This window comes from Triturus cristatus, chromosome 4_1 (genome assembly GCF_964204655.1).
Source record: "Triturus cristatus chromosome 4_1, aTriCri1.1, whole genome shotgun sequence".
In the NCBI taxonomy this organism is placed as follows: Eukaryota; Metazoa; Chordata; class Amphibia; order Caudata; family Salamandridae; genus Triturus; species Triturus cristatus.
Window position 1 is genome coordinate 1,093,540,893 of NC_140585.1, and position 19,907 is coordinate 1,093,560,799.

The 19,907-nt window shown below is 44.5% G+C and overlaps 1 protein-coding gene across 1 annotated transcript in view; it reads right to left on the reverse strand.

Moving 5' to 3' along the window:
- GTSE1 (G2 and S-phase expressed 1) overlaps nt 1-19,907 on the reverse strand; it is a 289,654-nt gene that overhangs the window by 128,079 nt on the left and 141,668 nt on the right. Inside the window, exons 6-7 of the mRNA XM_085654085.1 lie at nt 11,504-11,645; nt 7,989-8,411 (exon numbers count right to left, since the gene is read on the reverse strand). Of these exons, the coding sequence (XP_085510211.1) occupies nt 7,989-8,411; nt 11,504-11,645 (565 nt within the window). The remainder of the gene's footprint in view (nt 1-7,988; nt 8,412-11,503; nt 11,646-19,907) is intronic.

Here is a 19,907-nt window from a genome sequence, read left to right on the forward strand (position 1 = left end):
TGAAAGACAATAATGGGAGTGGAACCAACCAGTAAGCAGGTTGGGATCGGCGAAACAGAGGATTGTCATCTGCATGAGCTGATGCTTTTTCATACTGCTACACCTCGCTCTCCATTAACTGAGGCTCCACTGGGCTGTATCTGTCTCCATATTCACAGCTGCAGCTGATCACTTGCCAGGTGTAGGTGGGGAAGGGGGGGGGGGGGGGGGGGCTTGGAGGGTGTCGACAAGGGGAAAAAAAAAAAATTGTAAACACAGAGTATGGGATCCATGGGTAAAGTACAGATCCTAGACAGACGAAGATATGATTGCCGGGGAGGGAGGAAGCAATAGCACCACATAAAACTGGGGGGACCGACGATCCCTCTGTTACATGTTATATTGTATCCTTGTTCTAATAACTGCTGATGGCGCCAAATGTGTTCACTGATTACGATGATGGTATGTTTGTTTAATAAAAATATATATATTTTTCAAAACATTGTAAACACAAGCTCCAGTTGTTACGTTAGATTTGGCTTTTCACACAATGGATTTTTGCATTACAAATGTGACAATGTGCTACACTGGGGAAACTCTTGCATACTCATATGTAAAGGCCTGACTGATTTGCTGAACAAAGAATATTACTTACTCAATCACAGTTATTTATCGAAGGCAATAATTGTGGGAGGTATGATATCCTTTCCATGTACTGTATGGACAGAATGCGAGTCAACCTCCTACCTTGTCTTTACATCATATATAAACAGAGCATATTAATGACAAAATGTAATAAAGAGATTCAAACAAAAAATAAATTTGCTTCAAAACATCTCACATTGGAATTAAATGAGACTATTTAGAGAATATTCATATACAATTAGTACAAAAAGGACTGTGCCCTCTTTGCATGTTCACTATTAGGGAGTTTGATATTTTGCATTCGATTTACAAAGGCATGCAAGAGTACGCAAAATATTAGTTCTGTAGCACTACTGCTTCCTCTACTCAATGCTTTTGTAAATAGGCCCATGATTATTACCTTTATATCCTTTTCCTACAGGGATCAATGTTTTACAGCTTTTTTGCGAGTACCTGCTCTCAAACACTCATTATCAGTAATGCTCCCACTTTATATTATTGGTCTTGTTATCTAGCCATAGTCACAAGTTCTCCACATAACCCTCTTTCTTAGTCACCCCTTTGTTCTATGTACTAATTCGTGCCCTAGCCACCAGATCCTTATATGGTCCTTTACTATACCCAATTTTAGTTAGTAGCAGATATTTTATTTCCATATTGTCCTACGCTCTACTAATGACATTCTAACTATTGTTTTTTCTTGCCCTGGATGGATTTGGCTCAAATCTATCCATGTTAAAATTACTGATGTAGCGTGATTCACTGAAGAAACTTTAAAAACACGTATTGTTGAAGTGTGTGCTACATAAAAGAATCTTACTGAAAAAAAACTAAGAACTATTCTTCCCTACACCCCACACAACATACCTTCCAACAGCCTCTTTATCCCTTGGGATATAAGCACCTCTATTACATTAAACCCACTGGTGCATTTCCTGACCGCAGACCACCCAGTGTGAGCAAAACACTATGTTCCTAGTACTCTGCTTTTATTTGGTACTCTAATGTGTTTGAGAGATAGTTCTGTAAAAAGAAAGTTCAGTGATAAGAGTTGTTTAACAGGCAGAATGCCATCTGACAACCCTATTGCAAAAGCTTCTTTCTTACTGTCCTCACCCATCCACTCACAAAAACCATAATCAATATTCCATCTTCCTAAAAACCTAATCGTTTTCTTACATGCTCACTTTTCCTAATCAGAGCATCTCACTATTGCTACAAATGGTAACTACTGCAGTGAGAAGTGGATCGGATGATCAAAATCAGACAGAACTGACCCTTGTGTCCTTCCTTTTACCTATATTTGAAGAGACCAAGAGCAGAAAAAGCCCACCCCGTATGACATGCCTCTGTGTTTCTTGGTCTTGTAAGACAAGCTAGTCTGCATGTGTAGCTGTGGGCAGTGCAATCACCAAGGATACATTGTTGCCCCTTATATTTTAGGATTAATGACCCCATCTTAAGACACCTTAGCCCAACCCATATCTTCAAAGTAGCCGCAAGTCCAGAGTGGCACCTTTAAATACTGCTGGCTTTTTTACCCAACAGCATGTTGCATTTTTGGGTCTAGTAGTATTCATTTGATCATAGTAAATATGGTCTCAGCAAACCAATAACTTAAAGAAGTGTTGGGTAAAAACCAAGACTGTTTGAAGTCGTCACACTTTCCAGCTAGTAGTGCTTTCAATAACAAATTCCCCGTAGAGAATCTGCAGCTCTTAATGTTGGAGCAAAAAAAATATATCTACAGCTTTTCCTTCTTATAGGTACATAACATAAGTAACTAGAATATATAACTTTCCATTTGCGTCCACATCTACACAGTAGTTAACACTAATCGGTCAGTTTTAGGTCTGATATTTGCCAAGACCTTTTGATTTTACTAAAATGATATAGGTATAATATACTTGTTTAGGCTTTCAGCCCTCTTCATTCATTGATACATTTTTATGCCATTCCCGTTTTTGTCCGTCCACTAATGCATACATCATGGGGAAGTGGATCAGCCTACTTCAACCATTGGCTAATTTCACTGTGAGTGATGGCATTATGGTCTTCCACAAGGTGCGCATTAACAAAGTAGTTCCTTTCAGTGCCAAGGACAATAGCAATGTGTGCTTTTTGAGATTTAAAAAAATAAAAAATAAAAAAGTTTTACTTTTAGACATTTTTTATTACATATATATTGGCGAGGGCCTGGTGGCTCCCCCTAACAATGCTTTGTTTTAAAAAAAAACATGACCAAAGGAAGCATTGACAAAGCCAGAAGGCTGGCAGCCAATGACTGAGCTATTGTCTTTGCCAATGCTTGCTAAAAGGGCCGTCCAGTAAAGTTTAAGACACCAGTTTTCCCACTTCCCAATCTGCATCATCCACAATATGGATTTATATTGCTAAAGCACCTCAAACTCAATTGGTCCAAAACAGATACTAGTACTTGCCCAGTCACACTTCCTCAAGATTCAAGATGTGCGTTCACTGTGGTCCCTTGTTGGTGAAAAGATGTCCCTTAAACAGTAAAGAAAACGTGGGAGCCATTTGGGACATATACCTTATACCGAATTCCAGGTTGGAACAGTAGTAAAATCGTACTTTTACCAACAAAAAGTGCCTAAAGATACTACGGCTTGGCATGTTTTGAACGCACATCTTGACTATGGCAATGATGTGGCATCTAGTGGGCCAGCTCAAAATTCTGCAAAAGTTCAACAAAGTGACCAGCACACTTCTCTTTAGCCTCAAAACACCCTTGGATGTGTCCAGACTTAAAAGCCCCACTATCCTGTTTCTGGACAGTGAGCCGGTCTATAATAAATTTAAAAATACTTCCTCACTTACTGGCGACTGGAAGGTTCTGTCCCACATAAACCCAGGGTAAGATTAAGATGGCATGTACAGGGAGTACAGCGCGGTAGGTGTGGCATTCCCACATATCCCTGGCTGTACTCCCTATACAAGCACATTTTCTATTGGTGTCAGGGACAAAATGCAGATGTCAAGGTGACAGACTTTTTCGGCATTGCACCCAGATATTTAGAAACCTCCTGGGCAATTCCTGATCCTTCCTAACTTCTTGAAATTCAGGAAGAAACTGAAAATATACATTTTGAGATCCTAAACATTCCCTTTCCCCTCACAGTCAGTCCTTCATGTTCACCTGCGTCAGTGCCCCGAACATGCGACGTAGCTCATGACAAGGTCCAACCCACCACAGGGTATCCTTGGAGACAGACGTCAAGGGCTACCTCCTGCTCCAGGTCAAGCAAGGCCAATGGTAACGCTGACCCAGCAGAAACCGGGATGCATCAGGCCAGCCACTGTCACTGCTTGAAACAACTGTACTCCCAGCAAGGGATGATCAATGCAACAGTGTGCACTCTTGAAGGATATGTCAAGGTAGCCAGGCCCAACACCATGACTATCTCGTGTTATAGTATGTATGCTAATATAGCCCATTATTACCTACTTGGCCTCGGCGCTTTTCTGCCTACTTGCTGCTCAGTTATGTTTTGTTCTGTTACTCTTCCCCTATTAGTTGGCCTGTTGGCGGTTCTCTGTAACCTGATTATATGTGCTCAAGTGCCTAGAAGTAGTTGTGCTAAACAAAAATGATGTACGACCCCATGTGTGCTGACGCCTGGGTCGGTTTTGAAACATGTCGTGACCTCGCGCCCTTTGGAGCCTCTTAACACCAAGTCGCACAGGCCCAGCCAGTGGCGTAACGGAAAATGACGGGGCTTCCCTACCAAATGTGGAGGGCGCCTGTATCTCAGACTTTCGTTACTGATCTCGGGCAGAATGGGGCCCCTTCTGAAAGGTTATGGCCTCTCCACGCCCCACGGGCCTGCGTTACGCCCCTGGCCCAGTCAGCGCCCGCCTGGCCCGGGCGCGCGCTCATCTCTGCAGTTCGAGGCAGCAGGGGCGGAGGGGTACATACCTCAGGGGCGACGAGCAGACGTTTGAAAGCCACCCTTGGCAGTGAACCGGCAGAGAGTGATTTAAGGTTTGCTTTCCTCTCACTTTACCCAGCCCAGCCTGCGCCCTGTCACGAGAGAGGCTCCTGCGAGCGACCTCCATCACGAGAAGCGCTCTCGCCTCAATCCGCGGAACGATATTGCCAAAAGAAAAACCACACGGCTTCAAAAATAGGAACAGGCCTGGGACCCAGCGCGCGCTTCCAGCAAAGTCTAACAGAAGCAAACAATCCAAGCAGACACATTAAATCTGTCAAAATCTCCGATAGCCCAAGGCAGGAAGAAGAACAGGAGACGAAGAGATAGGATGAAAATGAGAAGGCGCTGTGGGAATGTTTATTTTCTAACCGCTTTCCAACATACACTTATTTCATTACAAGAGCGTATTTATTGCCCAGGTAGCAAGGGAATAAGGTCCACAAAGGCCAAAGGGGCTGCATGCCATTTTTTTTTTACATCTTCGACAGGCAACAGCATACTACATGCTGTGCCTCTTAAAGCAAATACACAAACCGGTAACATATAAAACTACAAGTCCAAGAATGCCAAGTGCTGATCACTAAATAGTAAGGACTGGATGAAAGTGGTACACATGACAAGCAGCCACTTGAGCAGCTGTGCATAAACATCAAGTACCCAAGTTAAGTCCCCCAAACTTGATATGAGAGTTCCCAAAAACCTAACCCATGGTGGCAATTTAGAGTATGGAATGTGTACATGCCACCAAAAAAGGAAAAAAAAAATAAATAAAAAAAAACGACATTTCAACTGCAGGTAATACAAAAAAACTACACAATGCCACCATATTCCACGTAAGTCTTCATTTAACACCAGAATATATTTTGGGAGTTGTAGTGACTAACCACCCCCATAAGTATGAACTGGGCTACATAATTTAGATTCTCCACAACAGCAAATAAGTGAAAACCGCGTCATCACGAGAGAAGCGAGCAGCAGCTGTGTGGGAAGAGAGTGCGGTGTATTGTATTCGCATTTAGGTAGCGCTTACTGCCCTTTGAGACGCAGGAGCGCGCTGCCGACATACAACGTGAATAAGAAAGGCATAAGGGATCTTGGTGAATGGGAGCTGGGACCGGCGAAAACACTCAAATGAAAGAACAGCTCAGAAACTTCGAAAGGCTCGTTGAAATAAAAGACAGGGCACCACTTCCGAAAATGAACCGGAAGGGATTAAAAGGGACATCTGTTTGCAATCAAGCAAAATCGAGTGGTCTCGTCAGTGAAAAGACAGCATCTGTAAAACTGTGAACAAACCAGTGGTGCGCGCACACCACAGAGGAGCGGGGGAGGGAGCGAGGCGAATGCGCGCTGCTGCGTGTGCTAGCCACCAGTGGGAATGGGCAGAGCAAAGGCAGGACATGCGCCTGCCTTTGCCCAATTGCATGCATTATTTTTATCAAAAAAACACGCTAAACCCAATGGCAGCCGGCGAAAGCCTGATCACACGCACTACCATGTGAGCAGCTTTCAGAACCCCATACAAAAAGGCTCTCGCTGCGCGAGCAGTGCAGCGCACTGCAACGCAGGCAGGAGCCCTAAGAGGAAGGTATAGGCCCCACAAAAGCATATATTGCCAGGTCAAAGTTGCAACTTCAAAACAGGACAGCTAAGCAGTCCTACAGTCGTGTTTTTGCTTGTCGCTTTAGTGGCGGCACAATAAGTGCTGCAAGCTACTAGTGACATTTAACTAACACGCACTGGGTGCCATACAATAGGGACTTATAGGCGAGTTAAATATGCCAATCGGGAATTAGCCAATTGCACATATTCTTTTGGGGGTCAGAGCACAAACACGTGGATGCTGACACCCAGTGCCCCATACTCAGTCATTAAATCTACACAAAATCAAGTATTAAATGGGGACAATCCTGCAAAAAGGAAATTTCCTCATAACTATGCGTCAGGAAGGAGATGCTGTCAGAGGTCTCCGTCACATCTCCCTACTCTTACAGCCTACCTGACCTCTCTCCCAACCCCTTCTTTCACAGATGAGTCATAATTTTAAGTCTGACTGAGCCAGACATTATGGACCACCTCAATAAAATACAGGCTGAAGATGGTCTGGTACTAGGAAATACAGACAAGCTCCCTCCCAACAGAATAGAGCCTAGGAGCAAGGGACAGAAGCAGACCGCAAGTCTGAAATGGTTGAGGGGGAGGGGCCTCAAGTGATCGGGGGGAGGGAGAGAAAGATATTCTTCAACCCCCACCTCAACTTCCAATAGTCCCACTGTGGATGCTTGCATGTGTTAGTAAGGCCTGCCTGACCATAATAGGATGTTCGGCAATCATGTATATGATTGCAGTTACTTTGTTAAGCTTTTAAAAAGTAAATGTTTTAATATGTATAAAGCCATTTAAACTTTGCCAATGTAATCAAATTAATTGTGAAAAATTCAGAGGGGGCCCAATGATTCTTTTTTTCCCCATTGGGGGGCGCGGCATTAAAATGTTTCAAGACCACTGCATTAAAGGATGACTGCATGATAGGCAGTGCATAGATAATGGAAGAGAATACAATAGACAAATGTTACATGCAGGAAGAATATTAGAAGCTCATACAGGAATTTGAAAATCTAAAAGGCTGCAAAGTTTAATAAAATATATAATTGTTACCAAAAACTAATAAACTAGTTTAAAAAAAACAATGTTTAAGTGCTACTAATTTAGTCAGTTGTGGAGACTACAAAGTGGTTTGTTCAGATTCAAGGGATTTAGTTAAACAAGTAAACTGGTATTATACCTTTAAGCTGCATCCAATGTGGATAATTTATCCACTCGACCCGATTTGATGCATCATTTTCTCATGCGTCTAAAATTGTATGTCAGTACATTTAATGTCACTTCATAGAAGCCACTATATAAAAACAACCACACCAAGCGGTCATATAATGCAACAAACCAGTAATTTGAACAACCACTACTTTGACTAGGTGTATAATGTAATTATCCATGTCATCAAAAAAGCTATATCAAAAGAATATATTGAACCAAAGACTTCAACGTAACCATGAAGTTAACCCGAACCCTAAATCTTACCCTTATTAAAACTATATTTAACTAATCCTAAACCTTATCGTAGAACAAAGTATGGACATGAGGCTAACTCTTCCTAAGTGCCTAATGCCTATGTAGTGATGCAGCAGAAATGATATAGCACCACATAAATGCAGTGGCGACCCTCTATGTAATGATCTTTATAAAATTTTAAATACATTTGGTGAATTTGATGCAGTGGGCTGCGCCATATGTGACATTTCCTTTTATGTGTGGTACAGAGCCACAATTCTATTACAGAATGTTGCAGTTTACCTGGAACAACCTAAAATACAACACAACCAATATTTAAAATAGGTTTTATTTGCTTACCTCCAGAGGGCCTGGAAAGTTTGGGCTGACTTGAAGGTGTTGGTGCAATAATTGCTTTAGGTTTTGAACATGTGCTTCCTTTAGGTGCACTTGGAGGTTTGCTTGGCAAGGCTATCCTCTGGAGATTTGAATCTGAAGTGTGCTTTTTTATTTTGCTGACAGAAGCTGGAGGATGCGATGCCACAAGGGACGTAGGCTTACTGTTAATTCTGAGGTCAGGAAGTTTACTTGCGCTATTTGATTTGTACATTTTCTTGGAGGCATCACTAGCGTTTGGTTGCAGTGTAGATGTTGGCCGGCTGTTCCGTCTAACCAAGGGGATTCTTCCCGAACTACAAGGCAACCTTGAACTGTTCATCGACGTATTTAGGGAAGTATTAGAAAGAGATCTGGAATTGCCCATTGAACTGTTGAAAGAAGTAGCTGGTAAAAAGTAGAAAAGGAAACACGTTATTCTCGGTACTCATATACTGCACTTCATTCCCTCAATCGGTACAACCTGCTGTTTGATGAAAACCTAATTCAGAAACTTTGGCTGTGAATTTTTCAAAATACATGTTTGGACAAGAATGAAGATTGCACAATGTAAGGCTTTTAAGCAACTTCACTATCAGACCAAGCAGCGGGCCCTTAGAAGAGGAGATGAATTTGTGGTGAAGTAATTTACCAAGTATAAAAGTGGAAATCAAAACCGAAGCATTGACAACAGATATAACAAACCGAATGAAACACTCCCCTGAAACTACAGTGATTGCTATTAAAAGTGCAACACTCAATTGAATAAATGGGATCTGTACAACGTACCAATATATCAAGTATGCAACATTTCCTAAGTGATTAACTTGATGGTGAAGCCATAAAATTGTACCAGACAAGTCTTGGTTTAAGGTAGACCTTACATCTTGTTACCCTTCATTTAACTGTACCTTTCTTCTAGATATTTATAATAACCTATTAAACCTGCTGTAGGAAGCTGGCTCTGAATATACTATACCAAGGTAAGGTATAGCGTGCACAGAATCCAGTGTATCCCCAGAGGCTTTACAAAGGCTAAAATAGATAAATGTTCTCGTGGCAATGCGGTCGAGCAGTTCAGCTTAGAGGGCTGGGTTAAGCATTTGTTGTACACACACGGGCATGGAATGATTACACATTCAATTACCTAATCTGAGACCAATTGTCATAAAAATTACATTTTTATGTTTATTATTTAGAACCAAAGATACTTTGTTGCAGTAAAATACATTCATATTTCTAACAGTTCTATGTTACCCTATGGAAGGAAAGCAATCAGGGAATTTCACTGGGAAGTACACGACTTACAAATTCAGTCTTCAGGTTTAAGACCAACACTGGGCAAGGGCCAGGTAAGTGTATCGACTGCACCACCAGCGCCACTGGTGGGGGCAGGTGCAGAGGTCAAATTCGGTCACTGGGCCAAAGTTGGTTGCAGGTAGGTAAATCGGAGTTGGGAGGTCAACCTCTGGGGGCTAGGACCAGACTGTGAACCTGATTAGCAGGGACCCAATGCACATTCAGTCAAAGTCAGACAAACAGTGGGGGGGTAACCATACCAAAACCTACACCTATTTCCAGTCTATCTTTTTATCTCAGCAACAGGTTAGAAAATAGTAAAGCATTAGAAGGTGGAATAATATAAATATGATTTTGATGTGTTTAGAGTGTCTTCAAGGTGGAGAAATCCAAGCAGACTCTAGGCTGTCTGGTAAAGGCAGCGACACGGTGACTGACTTTTTCCTTATTCAAGTTTGAGATTTCAGATAACACATGGATGAAACCAATTGCTTGGTCCGTGCAAGATCAAGATAATGGAATATTTGTTTTTGTGGGGAGCTATTCACTTAGTCAGTTAAGAAGGCTTAGAGACCAAACTATGCCTCAGTAACTGAAGGTGGTCCACCCACAGTTTGTGTAAGCACTGTACACTTGGCCAGTTCCTTGGTGCAAGGGAAAGTGAAACAGCCCGTTCATAGCTTGCTTCATAGGAAGGTTAAGGGACGGTAGAAGAATCAATGAAAGGATTAGTATGATGGAGAAGATGCAAGGAATTCAAAATGGTTGGATCCAGAACAAAACAACAACAAAAAAAAAACAACAAAAAAAACAACACACATTCATCCACTTATATGTGAGTTTCTAAATGCTGAGAAACACTTCTGCAGTGGGAGATCTGGGAAGACATGTATGTATGCTTGCATGCTGCATTTCTATAGCAGAAGCCTAGCCAAAAGGCAGCAGAACACCATACAGGGTCAAAGACAAACGAGTCACAGGGTAGGTAGCTGGCTAATGTTTTGCGATTTAGTGTTTAAAAGGTGAATCTTCAATTCTTTCCTGAATTGGAGGAGCAGTGTTGGGGCAGTCTTAATTGCCAGGGGGATGTTGTTCCAGGTCCTACATGGAAAAGATCTGGTGCCTTTTTTTCTCTTCTTAACTTCTTTGTCTGCAGACTGATGGTGTCTTGGACTGCCGGTGTGCCTGGGACCATAAGATATAGCAAACATGTCTGTAAGATAAGCATGGTTACTGGTCATTATGGCTTTGTAAATAATGTAATTGGCTTTAAAAATGGTGTGGGCCAGCAAATGGAGTCGATGAAGTTCCATCAGGATGGGGGTGATGTAATATTTATACAACATGGTACAATGATGGATCCTGTTTTTGATTAAATGAGAACCCTAACATTTGTGCAGAATGAGCATGATTTAAAAATATGATCTCTGAGTGAGCCAACAAAGACTCCAGGCTAGGTGTAGTGTGGCTGTCAAAATTTCTCGGTTCAATCATGCAAGCTACCCGATTTTTACTTCAACTGGAGTCAGATCAAATAAGAGCTTTAGTTTCATCTTATCATGGATGAGATATGAAAAACTTTACGAGATGACGCATCTAAGTGCCTCAAAAAGGCACAAAAGTCGAGATTTGGACTGAGTTTAATTATTCTGTCTGGTAGAAGCGAAATCCAGACAGGAAAAGTTATTGTGGTAACGTAAATTTAGAGCGTAAAAGCAGAATAAAAAGGTGACAAAGCAGGTATGTCTGGCTGTCATGTAGGGTATGCAGAGGCACACAAGACAGACCTGTAGAAAGAGCAATACAACTACAAGTGACTTCGCGCAAATACATACTGACAATGTAGGTAGCCACAGATAGGCCACAGAGGCATACGGAAACATTTAAGGGACGGTGCGTAGGTGGATGACTAGATAAGGAAGAATAGATCAGTTTTTCAAATTATTGATGGATTAATTGACATAATACTCGAAAAATACTAGCACTGAAATTAACAGTTATAAAATGGCGGAAATGGAGTGAGTCATGATAAATACATAGAGTCCACGTTTAAAAGCTAAAGCTTACTGAACTAAGTACACAGGAACTAACCAACTGAAACCTTAAATAACAATTTTAAATCGGAGTCTAATTTCCTATGCTCAAAAATAATGCAATTCTAATGACCTAAGGAGTAGGTCGACAAATCGGCATTAACTTACCGTTTAAGGCCACTGGAGAAATTGATACACTGGAGTTCATACTGGAATTTATGCTAGACTGTGAAGATGAGGAAGAGGATGTGTTTTTTCTTACAGGAACAACCGGAACAGGACATTTCAGCTGTGGCTTCTTAAGTCCAAACTGAAAAATGAAGAACAAGTAAATGATGCAGACAAGCATTGGTTTGAAATCCCATTTCAATATTCAGTGCACAAACATATCAACGTTTCAACACCTTCCAAAAACCTCTTTAACGTAGCCAAATACTTCGGTCCCTATTATTCCATGTAACCTGCCCCTCTCAAATGGGGCATGTCAAGCAGTTTGACTTTATTTTTCCAATCCAAATGGAGGATATCACTGACTTACACAGCCTGTCTGTCAAGAGCGGCATGGTGGTTGAAAAACAATGAACTTTAATGCCATGCAAGTGGCAGCAACAGATTAATTCAAATAGTCCGTCCATCACTTTGTTGTTGGTTGCAATCGACCTCTTAAGCACATGGATATGTCCAGACGTGGGTTCAGGCTCGCAGTACTACAGGACTAAACTTATACCTCACCAACGCGGCCTACATGGTGTCTTGGGTTCCCATTTTAAGGGCGACCTAGCCTAACACTTCAAGCTGCGCTGTTCCCACTGTAACAGCACTGATTTGCATATAGCTGGTCTCCATCTAGAGGGGCACAATGGGTGAAAAACAATGGCCTGTAATACAAAGAGCAAATTCCAGTGGCTCAGTAGAATTAAAGCATTCCTCCATCACTGTACATTACACTATTAAGAAATCAAGCTTTAGCTAACCAATGAGTCGCAAAAAGGTTGGAATAAGTCTGGGGTTGCCAGTTTTGCATACAGATGGGAAATGCCACACAGTTTTAACTAGGAAATCTGTCCGGATTACTGACGGAGAACTGCTCAGCTCAGCTCTAGCATCCTCGTCCCGTATTTCCCTGCGGCAGCTCGCAACGATGCGCAACTTCGACGTAACTTTTGACTTTACACCAGATCCTGATCAGTACAGGCACAGAGAGAAGTTCTCGGCATTGCAGCCGGTCCCAGCACAGAAACTGGGGACAGAGGATACGTTGTCCCCCGGATACAGAAGGCAAGCAAGTAAGGATGACGGGGCAGGGGGCGAAAACTGTCTAAAGTAAAAATAATGACAAGTCATCCCCTGTCGTATCCGAAGCTGCGGCTACACAGCCAAGTCACCCCGGAACATTAGAAATTCCTAAGAGACGCCCGGAAACTCGGGGGGGGGGGGGGGGGGGCAAAAAGCAGGGTGCAGGTAGGAAGTGGGAACTCTGCACACAGAACTGATCGAACGGCTAAGCAAGTAGAGACTGCAAGTAAAAATAAACCAAGCCTGTTGATATTACTGAAACGCTCAGCTCTCAGCCCCTAATATCTAATATCTTCTGCCCAATGGAGGGGAAGACTTAAAACGTCGAGCTTGCTGTAGGGCCTGCATCCGAGGGCCAGCTCACTTTAACAGAGTCTGGCAGACCCCCTGAAGGTGCCGGGGTGGCACTACAAGACTCCGCAGCCTTGGCATCTTTTGGGTTTTCCCCTGTCTTTTTGCTTTCTGACCTCCCTGTTTTGACTCTGCTGACTCCGTGGCAGACGCGGCTCGGCGCTGGCGTGGATCCAGGAGTTGGCGGTTCCCCCGGCGCTGGGCAGCAGTCTGGGGGCATTCTGTGGAACTGGCCTTCCCTGTTAAATCACGCCTTGGTGACTTTAACTTCCTTGTGAGGATCGTGCTGCCGGATTGTTGCTGTTGCCTTCCTGCCCCATTTCTCACCATTTCTCTCACACGGCTCACCGGACCCGCTGCGCGAGTCCCGCAGCGCACCTACCATCAGCGGGAGCCGGAATACGGAGAGGGGCTGTGACCTGTAGGAGGACTTGGGGTGTGTCGAGTGGAAGCTGGGCTGCGAGCGTGGAAGCAGGGACACCATCTCCCAGGAGCCCCTGTGAGCCCAATTGTTTCACCCGGGTCGCTCTCCCTGCTTGCCCCGCCCACTTTTTCTTCCTACTTTAACAAGCCCTTCTCTCCGCGCGCGGGAGAAGCGCGAAGCCCGGGCCAAGGGCGGGTCCGTCTCTGACCGGACCGGGCCACTCCTCCTTGCCTCTGGGCTCCAGGTCTCTCATCTCCATCTGAACTATGTCCGACAGGGAACTTAGAAGTAAGTCCTCGATTGTTGGGGGTTCCATTGCGGGAGGCATGGAAAAATTCTTAACTAGAGTAAATTCAATAGTGTCCAAAGAAATCTTAGTACTGGAAAAATGCATGTCGCAAGAACTTACTGCAACTAAAAGATCTTCACTGGGACCAATCGCTAATGCCATAACGCCGGATAGACACTTGCATACGGCGGATACTGCACCCTGTATAAATCGAGCAAGATAGCACCCCTGGAGGGGAGGAGAACAACTCCCAGGATCTGGACCTTTTGGTTAACGAAATAATGCCAGAAATTGACTTAATCCTTGACAACGATGTGAACTCACCCATCACTCCAGGGGCTGCCCCCAATAATATTATTATGCATCCAGGGCCTAGAGAAGGGACTATCCCAAAAAGGAAAAGAGTATATAACAAGAAAGAGGGAAGCCTAGCGAAGGTTGCCAGGCAAAATAGTAGTAATATCAAACCAGGAAGGCCTGCTGCAGGGCTACAAGATTCGGGCAGTGGATTGGTAGACTTGACTTTGGGAGCGCTATTTAAATCTATTTTATATCCCCTAGAGGCCAAATTGGAACAGATTGAAACTAGATTGGCTAATATTGAGAGTGTAACGTCCACTTTAGCAGCAAGACCTACTCATGCCAATATTTCCAGTACAATTATTCCTGAGGGTGCTCTCCCCCCCTCAGCTAGTAGTATGCCTACCCCCAGCTGCAGATTGTCTGGACCACTGGGCTCTAACCCTCTTCCCTTGGTACCTCCTAGGCAGTTGCCGGCCTGCTCCCTGGCAGGTGCCAGAGGCAATGACAACCCGGGGATTACAGTTACAGACAGGGGTAATAGTGCACCTCCAACGTCAGTGAAAGATATCAGGGCTAGTAAACCCCGAATCCCGGACCTCCCCCCTGAAGCTAACCGCTTTATGGTGGTCTTGGCGGGTGTTCCAGCCCTAGAAGAAGGGGAAGATGAATCATTTACCTCACCTAAAAGCAAGGTTGTCAAATGGCTTAATTGGAACAGACCCCTGCCAACCCAGCTATCTAGCGAGATTGTAATGCTAAGAAGGGTAACTTGGGTGGGAAAGCTGGCAAAAACTATAAATGGGGACTGTATAACAATTAATTTTAGGGACCCCAGAACAGTCCACCATATTTGTGCCGGTTTTAATAGGTCTTTTGACTCCACTATCCAGACCCTGCCGCTTTCTTTCTTTTACCCCCCCCCATCCCCGACGACCTATGGGAGTGGCAGTAATGAGTGGACCAGGGTCAACTATAGGGGCAGAAATAGGAGATATCACGGCGTTCTAGGTCCTATGCCATCTAGAGCCACGTTTTGTGATTACAACCATTTTAGCTGCCTTGATGCAGTCGACTGACTACCCCAGGAAACACAGCCATCTCTTGGGGTGGGGAGCACACCCCCGAGTGTAGAAGCTTTAATAGGAAGAACCGATCAGTTACAATTGGCCCGTGTGGAGTATCTACCAACAGCTGGTGCTCGGCTAGGGCCAAACACCCAGTCCCAATTTCCCTCCGTGTGTGCCAGTCAACTTAGCAGCTTGGCGGCCACTAAGGATTTGACATCCCCCAGTAGTCCCGTGGGGGACATCCCTGGATCTGATGCTGTGGATTATGGTGCAAGGTTTAAAATCTTGAGTTGGAACATCGCAGGCTGGCGTAAAAAGGAGGAGGCCCTAGGCTGGAGGGAGACTGTTAACGGCCAGGACATACTCTGCCTCCAAGAGACCTGGTCCACAGAAGAGATTCTCTTTGATGGCTTGGTCTCTTTTAACTGCCCGGCGCAGGCATCTACCATGGGTAGGGCCAAAGGCGGTCTTGTGATCCTTTTGTCCGTAAGTTTCCCGGTGCAAGTTAAATCTCATACCATTGTAGGATCCCATTCACAGGTCCTCTGGCTGCAGCAAAGTGGGGACCGTGATGTCCTGCTGATTAACCACTATAACATGTTTGATTCCTCGAGCTCATTTGTAGTCAATGAACTTGCAACTGTAATTGATAAACTATGTAGGGCTAACCCGGTTCCATTTGTTATTATCTGGGGGGGTGATTTTAATATTCCCACATGTACTTGCTCTTTTTCTAATGCCTGCGGATTTGATGGGGTCCGAGGGGCCGACTGGGCTCATTTTGTACATACACCTTACGGAGAGTCATTAAATGCCTCATTGTTAAAATTGGATCTACTTTTTTATGTGCCCGCTAATGATAGGGAGGGCAACCCGGTCCCAACTTTCGTAGGGAGGAACTCAGCCTCTGTTATTGATCACCTGTTGGTTTCGGAGAATATCAGCTCTCTCTGTTCTGTCCCGCAAATTGTAGACATGTCCCTTAGTGATCATAATGGAATTACTTTTACCACCTTGATTTGGGGGAGGAAGGTCCAAGTTGCCCGTAGGACAGTTGCTGAATTAATCCCTCATAGGCCTAATGGATGTAGAATAAAAATGGTGCAGTGACAATTCTGAGAAGCTGATGTAAAAAATTGTGGCTGTAAGTCTCCCTGAGCTGCAGCGCTGTTTAGATGATAATACAAGTGCGGCAAGCATTATCGTTGACTTCGAGGAAATTAATGCCATAACTAAAAAAATAATTATTGCCCCCAATAGGCCCAGGGCTAAAGTGGGATGGTTTGATAGGGCTTGTACGAAGTCCTTGCAGGAACTAAAGAAAGCCCTATATAATTACCCCAGGGACAAGTGTGTTGTTAAATCCCTCAGAGCAAACTATAAGGACCAATTGTCCCGGTAGGAAGCATGAATTACGGGAGGAAGCCTGGGATAATTTCTCCAGAGCAGCCGAATTGCGGGACAGTAAACATTTCTGGAGCACTGTGAATAGTCCTTTTTTGCATCAGAAGGAGGCTTACCCAGTATTGTCAGCCCAGGTTAGTGAAGAAAACTGGGTTGCGTTTTATAATAGCATTTTTAATCCGGGGGGGGGGGGGGCGGGGGCCGTAAACTAGTACGTGCCCCAGAGCAGCAGCCCTTGGTCCAAACCTTCCCCTAAATATTACAACTGCCGAGGTAGTTACTGCCATCCAAAACAGCAAGGGAGGAAAGGCCCCAGGGCCTGATGGGGTGCCGATAGACCTTTACAAAGCTGACACTCTTTTGTGGGGCCCCCTTTTGACCAAAGTCTTCAACGCGGCCGTTATGGTAAGCACCCCTCTTACATGGGGTGAATCAATTATTATACCAACCTACAAGAAGGGCGATAGGAGCGAGGCAAAGAACTACCGCCCCTATCTCCCTTCTGGACTCCTCCCTAAAAATTATGAGTAGGGTGCTCCTACAGCGTCTGGAGGAATGGGCAGAGGTCAATGGTATCTTGGCTGACTCCCAATTTGGGTTCCGTAGGGGCCTTGGTACCGTTGAGCAGTGTGTTAATTTAGATCTTATCATAGGTAAATACACCCGAGCCAAACAGGGCTCCTTATTCCTCTGCTTTGCTGATTTGTCCAGCGCTTTCGATTTGGTGAACCATGCCCTTCTGTGGACCACGTTATTAAATATGGGCGCCCCACCCGCAATTATTTATTTTCTGGCCAGACTATACAGTAAACTATCGGCCAGGATTCGTTATGGCCAAGCGGGTGAATGCACTGATGATATGGAGGTCAAATCAGGTATTAGACAAGGTTGCGTCCTTGCCCCACTGCTCTTCTCTCTTTTTATTAATGACATGGACTCTGAATTGAGATTGGTCCCTGCTGATGCACCACAAGCCGAGGGCCAAGCCATTCCTGTACTGCTCTACGCAGACGATACTGTTTTGTCTAGAACTCCAGTGGGTCTGCAGAGATTAATGGATAGTTTTTTTAGTTTTATCCAGGGGAGGAAATTAAAAATCAATAACTCCAAGACGTTTATTATGGCTAGTGGTAAGAAAATAAAAAAAACTTGAGATCCTTCGTTTGCGGACCAAAAGATACAAATGGTGGATACATTTTGCTATTTAGGCATCACTCTCAGTAGTAATGGCATGTGGGCACAGGAGATTTGTAACGTTAAGGCCAAGATGGGCAAAGCCATTTCTGGTGTTTTTAAATTCGCCTCAAAATTAGGAAGCCGGCGTCTTTGTGATATGTTGCACATTTACCGCCTTCGATGTGCTTCTGTGGCCCTCTATGGATCAGGGGTTTGGGGTCATTGTCGCCATGGAGACCTCCAGGTGGAGGAAATAGCTTTTTAAAGAGCCTTCTTTGCCTTCCAACTTCAGCCTCCACTGGACTGTCCCACCTTGAGGTTGGGCTGGAATACCTGACTGACCTTACGGGGCTAGGCCCACTAATGACCTGGAGATCGATTTGGGCAAAGGAGGAAACTGGCTTCACTAGGAAAATTATCCAAGACTGCCTCCGTTTGGATAAACATAACCAGATCCCATGGCTTAATTACGTGATCTTATCCTACAGAGAGATATTCAATATGAATGTTTTTGTGGACCATGCCAGGGCTGTAGATTCCTCAAAAAAGGAGCTAAAAGTTATTTACTTGGGGATTAAATCCAAGTGCGTAGACACATAACCCGCTCGATGGCTACTCACCAATTTTACTACTCCCTTAACCAGGCAAGTTTAGGTTTCGCCAAGTACCTAAAAGTGGTCACCAAACAATCTCATCAGTTTGTCCTCACCAAACTACGTCTAGGTATTGCCCACATTTTAGTGGCCTTTCCGTTGATTAATAATTACACTGCAATGCCCTGTCCCTGTGATGGGACTTCGAAGCAGAGTACCGAGCACTTTTTGCTTCTTTGCCCTCTGTATTTATATCTCCGAAATGCCTACCTCAAACCACTTTTTAAAAAATATTCAGCGTCTAATGTCGGATCTGCGATGAGCCTTCTTTTTGCACTTGACGAACCGGATGTATGCTTTTTTACAGCGACCTTTCTTTTGCAATCTGTGTCCGTCAGGAAAAGTATGATTTACTGAAATTACATGTGAAATGATACTCGTAGATGTTGTCCATCTGACTTACCCTCCCTTCCTGCTCCATTTTTCTTATCGTTAACCGAATGTATTGTTATTTTATCATTTTATGTATTGTATTGTATTACTGATGCCACGTGCTTTTATCTTTTTGGGCAGCCTAACACTAATTTGTATGGAGTTAGCCATCTGTATTGGCACAGTCAGAAAAATTACAGACTAGAACGTGGCCTTGATAATCACCAATGGCTGACAGCAATTCATGCATTCCAACCATCACTGTTTCTTTGAAGGACGAAAAATATTGGGATGTTTCAGAAAATGTAGTTCTTACAGGTACTGTAAGAGTTTAGGATGCTGCTAATAATAAATGATCAGTCTGCAGCGTCCCAAAAGTAATTAAGACAGTTTAGCTGCCTCCTTCAACACAATATAACAAGCATTTGCAATGCAAGAGGTCTTGCATTATAAATGTTTGAGCTATTGGCATTGCTAATAATAATGCAACACCAGTAGCGCAAACATTCAGTAATGCGAGACCTATTGCATTGCAAACTTTTTTTTGTTGTTTTATATAGCGCAAACTTGACCCAAAGGCGTGCATTTATGTTGCATTGAGTAGAGTGTAATTATGTGGTGTTTTATTACGTGCCACAAAGGAGGGAGGGGGGGGGGGGGGGGAAGAGAGAAAGAGGGAGAAGGGGGGGGGGGGGGGGGGGGAGAAGAGAGAAAGAGGGAGAAGGGGGGGGGGGGGAGAAGAGAGGAAGAGGGAGAAGGGGGGGGGGGGGGGGAAAGAAGAGAGAAAGAGGGAGAAGGGGGGGGGGGGAGAAGAGAGAAAGAGGGAGAAGGGAGGAGCCTAGCGCGCAACCAAGATGGCCGCGTAGGTGCGAGGCTCCCGAGGACCTCCTATGACTATCCTGAGCATATCCTGTCCCAGATGAGGGGACTGTGTTGGTGAGCCTGAGCTGAGGTGGCGCCCGTTTTCCGCTTCCAAATCGGACCTCGGACACCGACTTTAGCACCGATTGAGGTTTGCGGCCTTCTCCTAGCCGAACCCCGGATTTGCGTTGTGGGGCGATCCAGTGACGAAGTGAACAACAGCGGCGGGCTGGGCTTGGTGGCTCGCGTAACCCGCACTTTCACTTTCGCACCCTCCTTGCTGTCTATGCGAGGTTGGGTCGCGGGGCTTTGTGTGTTGGTGTGACCTCGCCGGGGGACCCTGCCTGCCCGCCGGCTGTGATCCGCCCCGCAGATC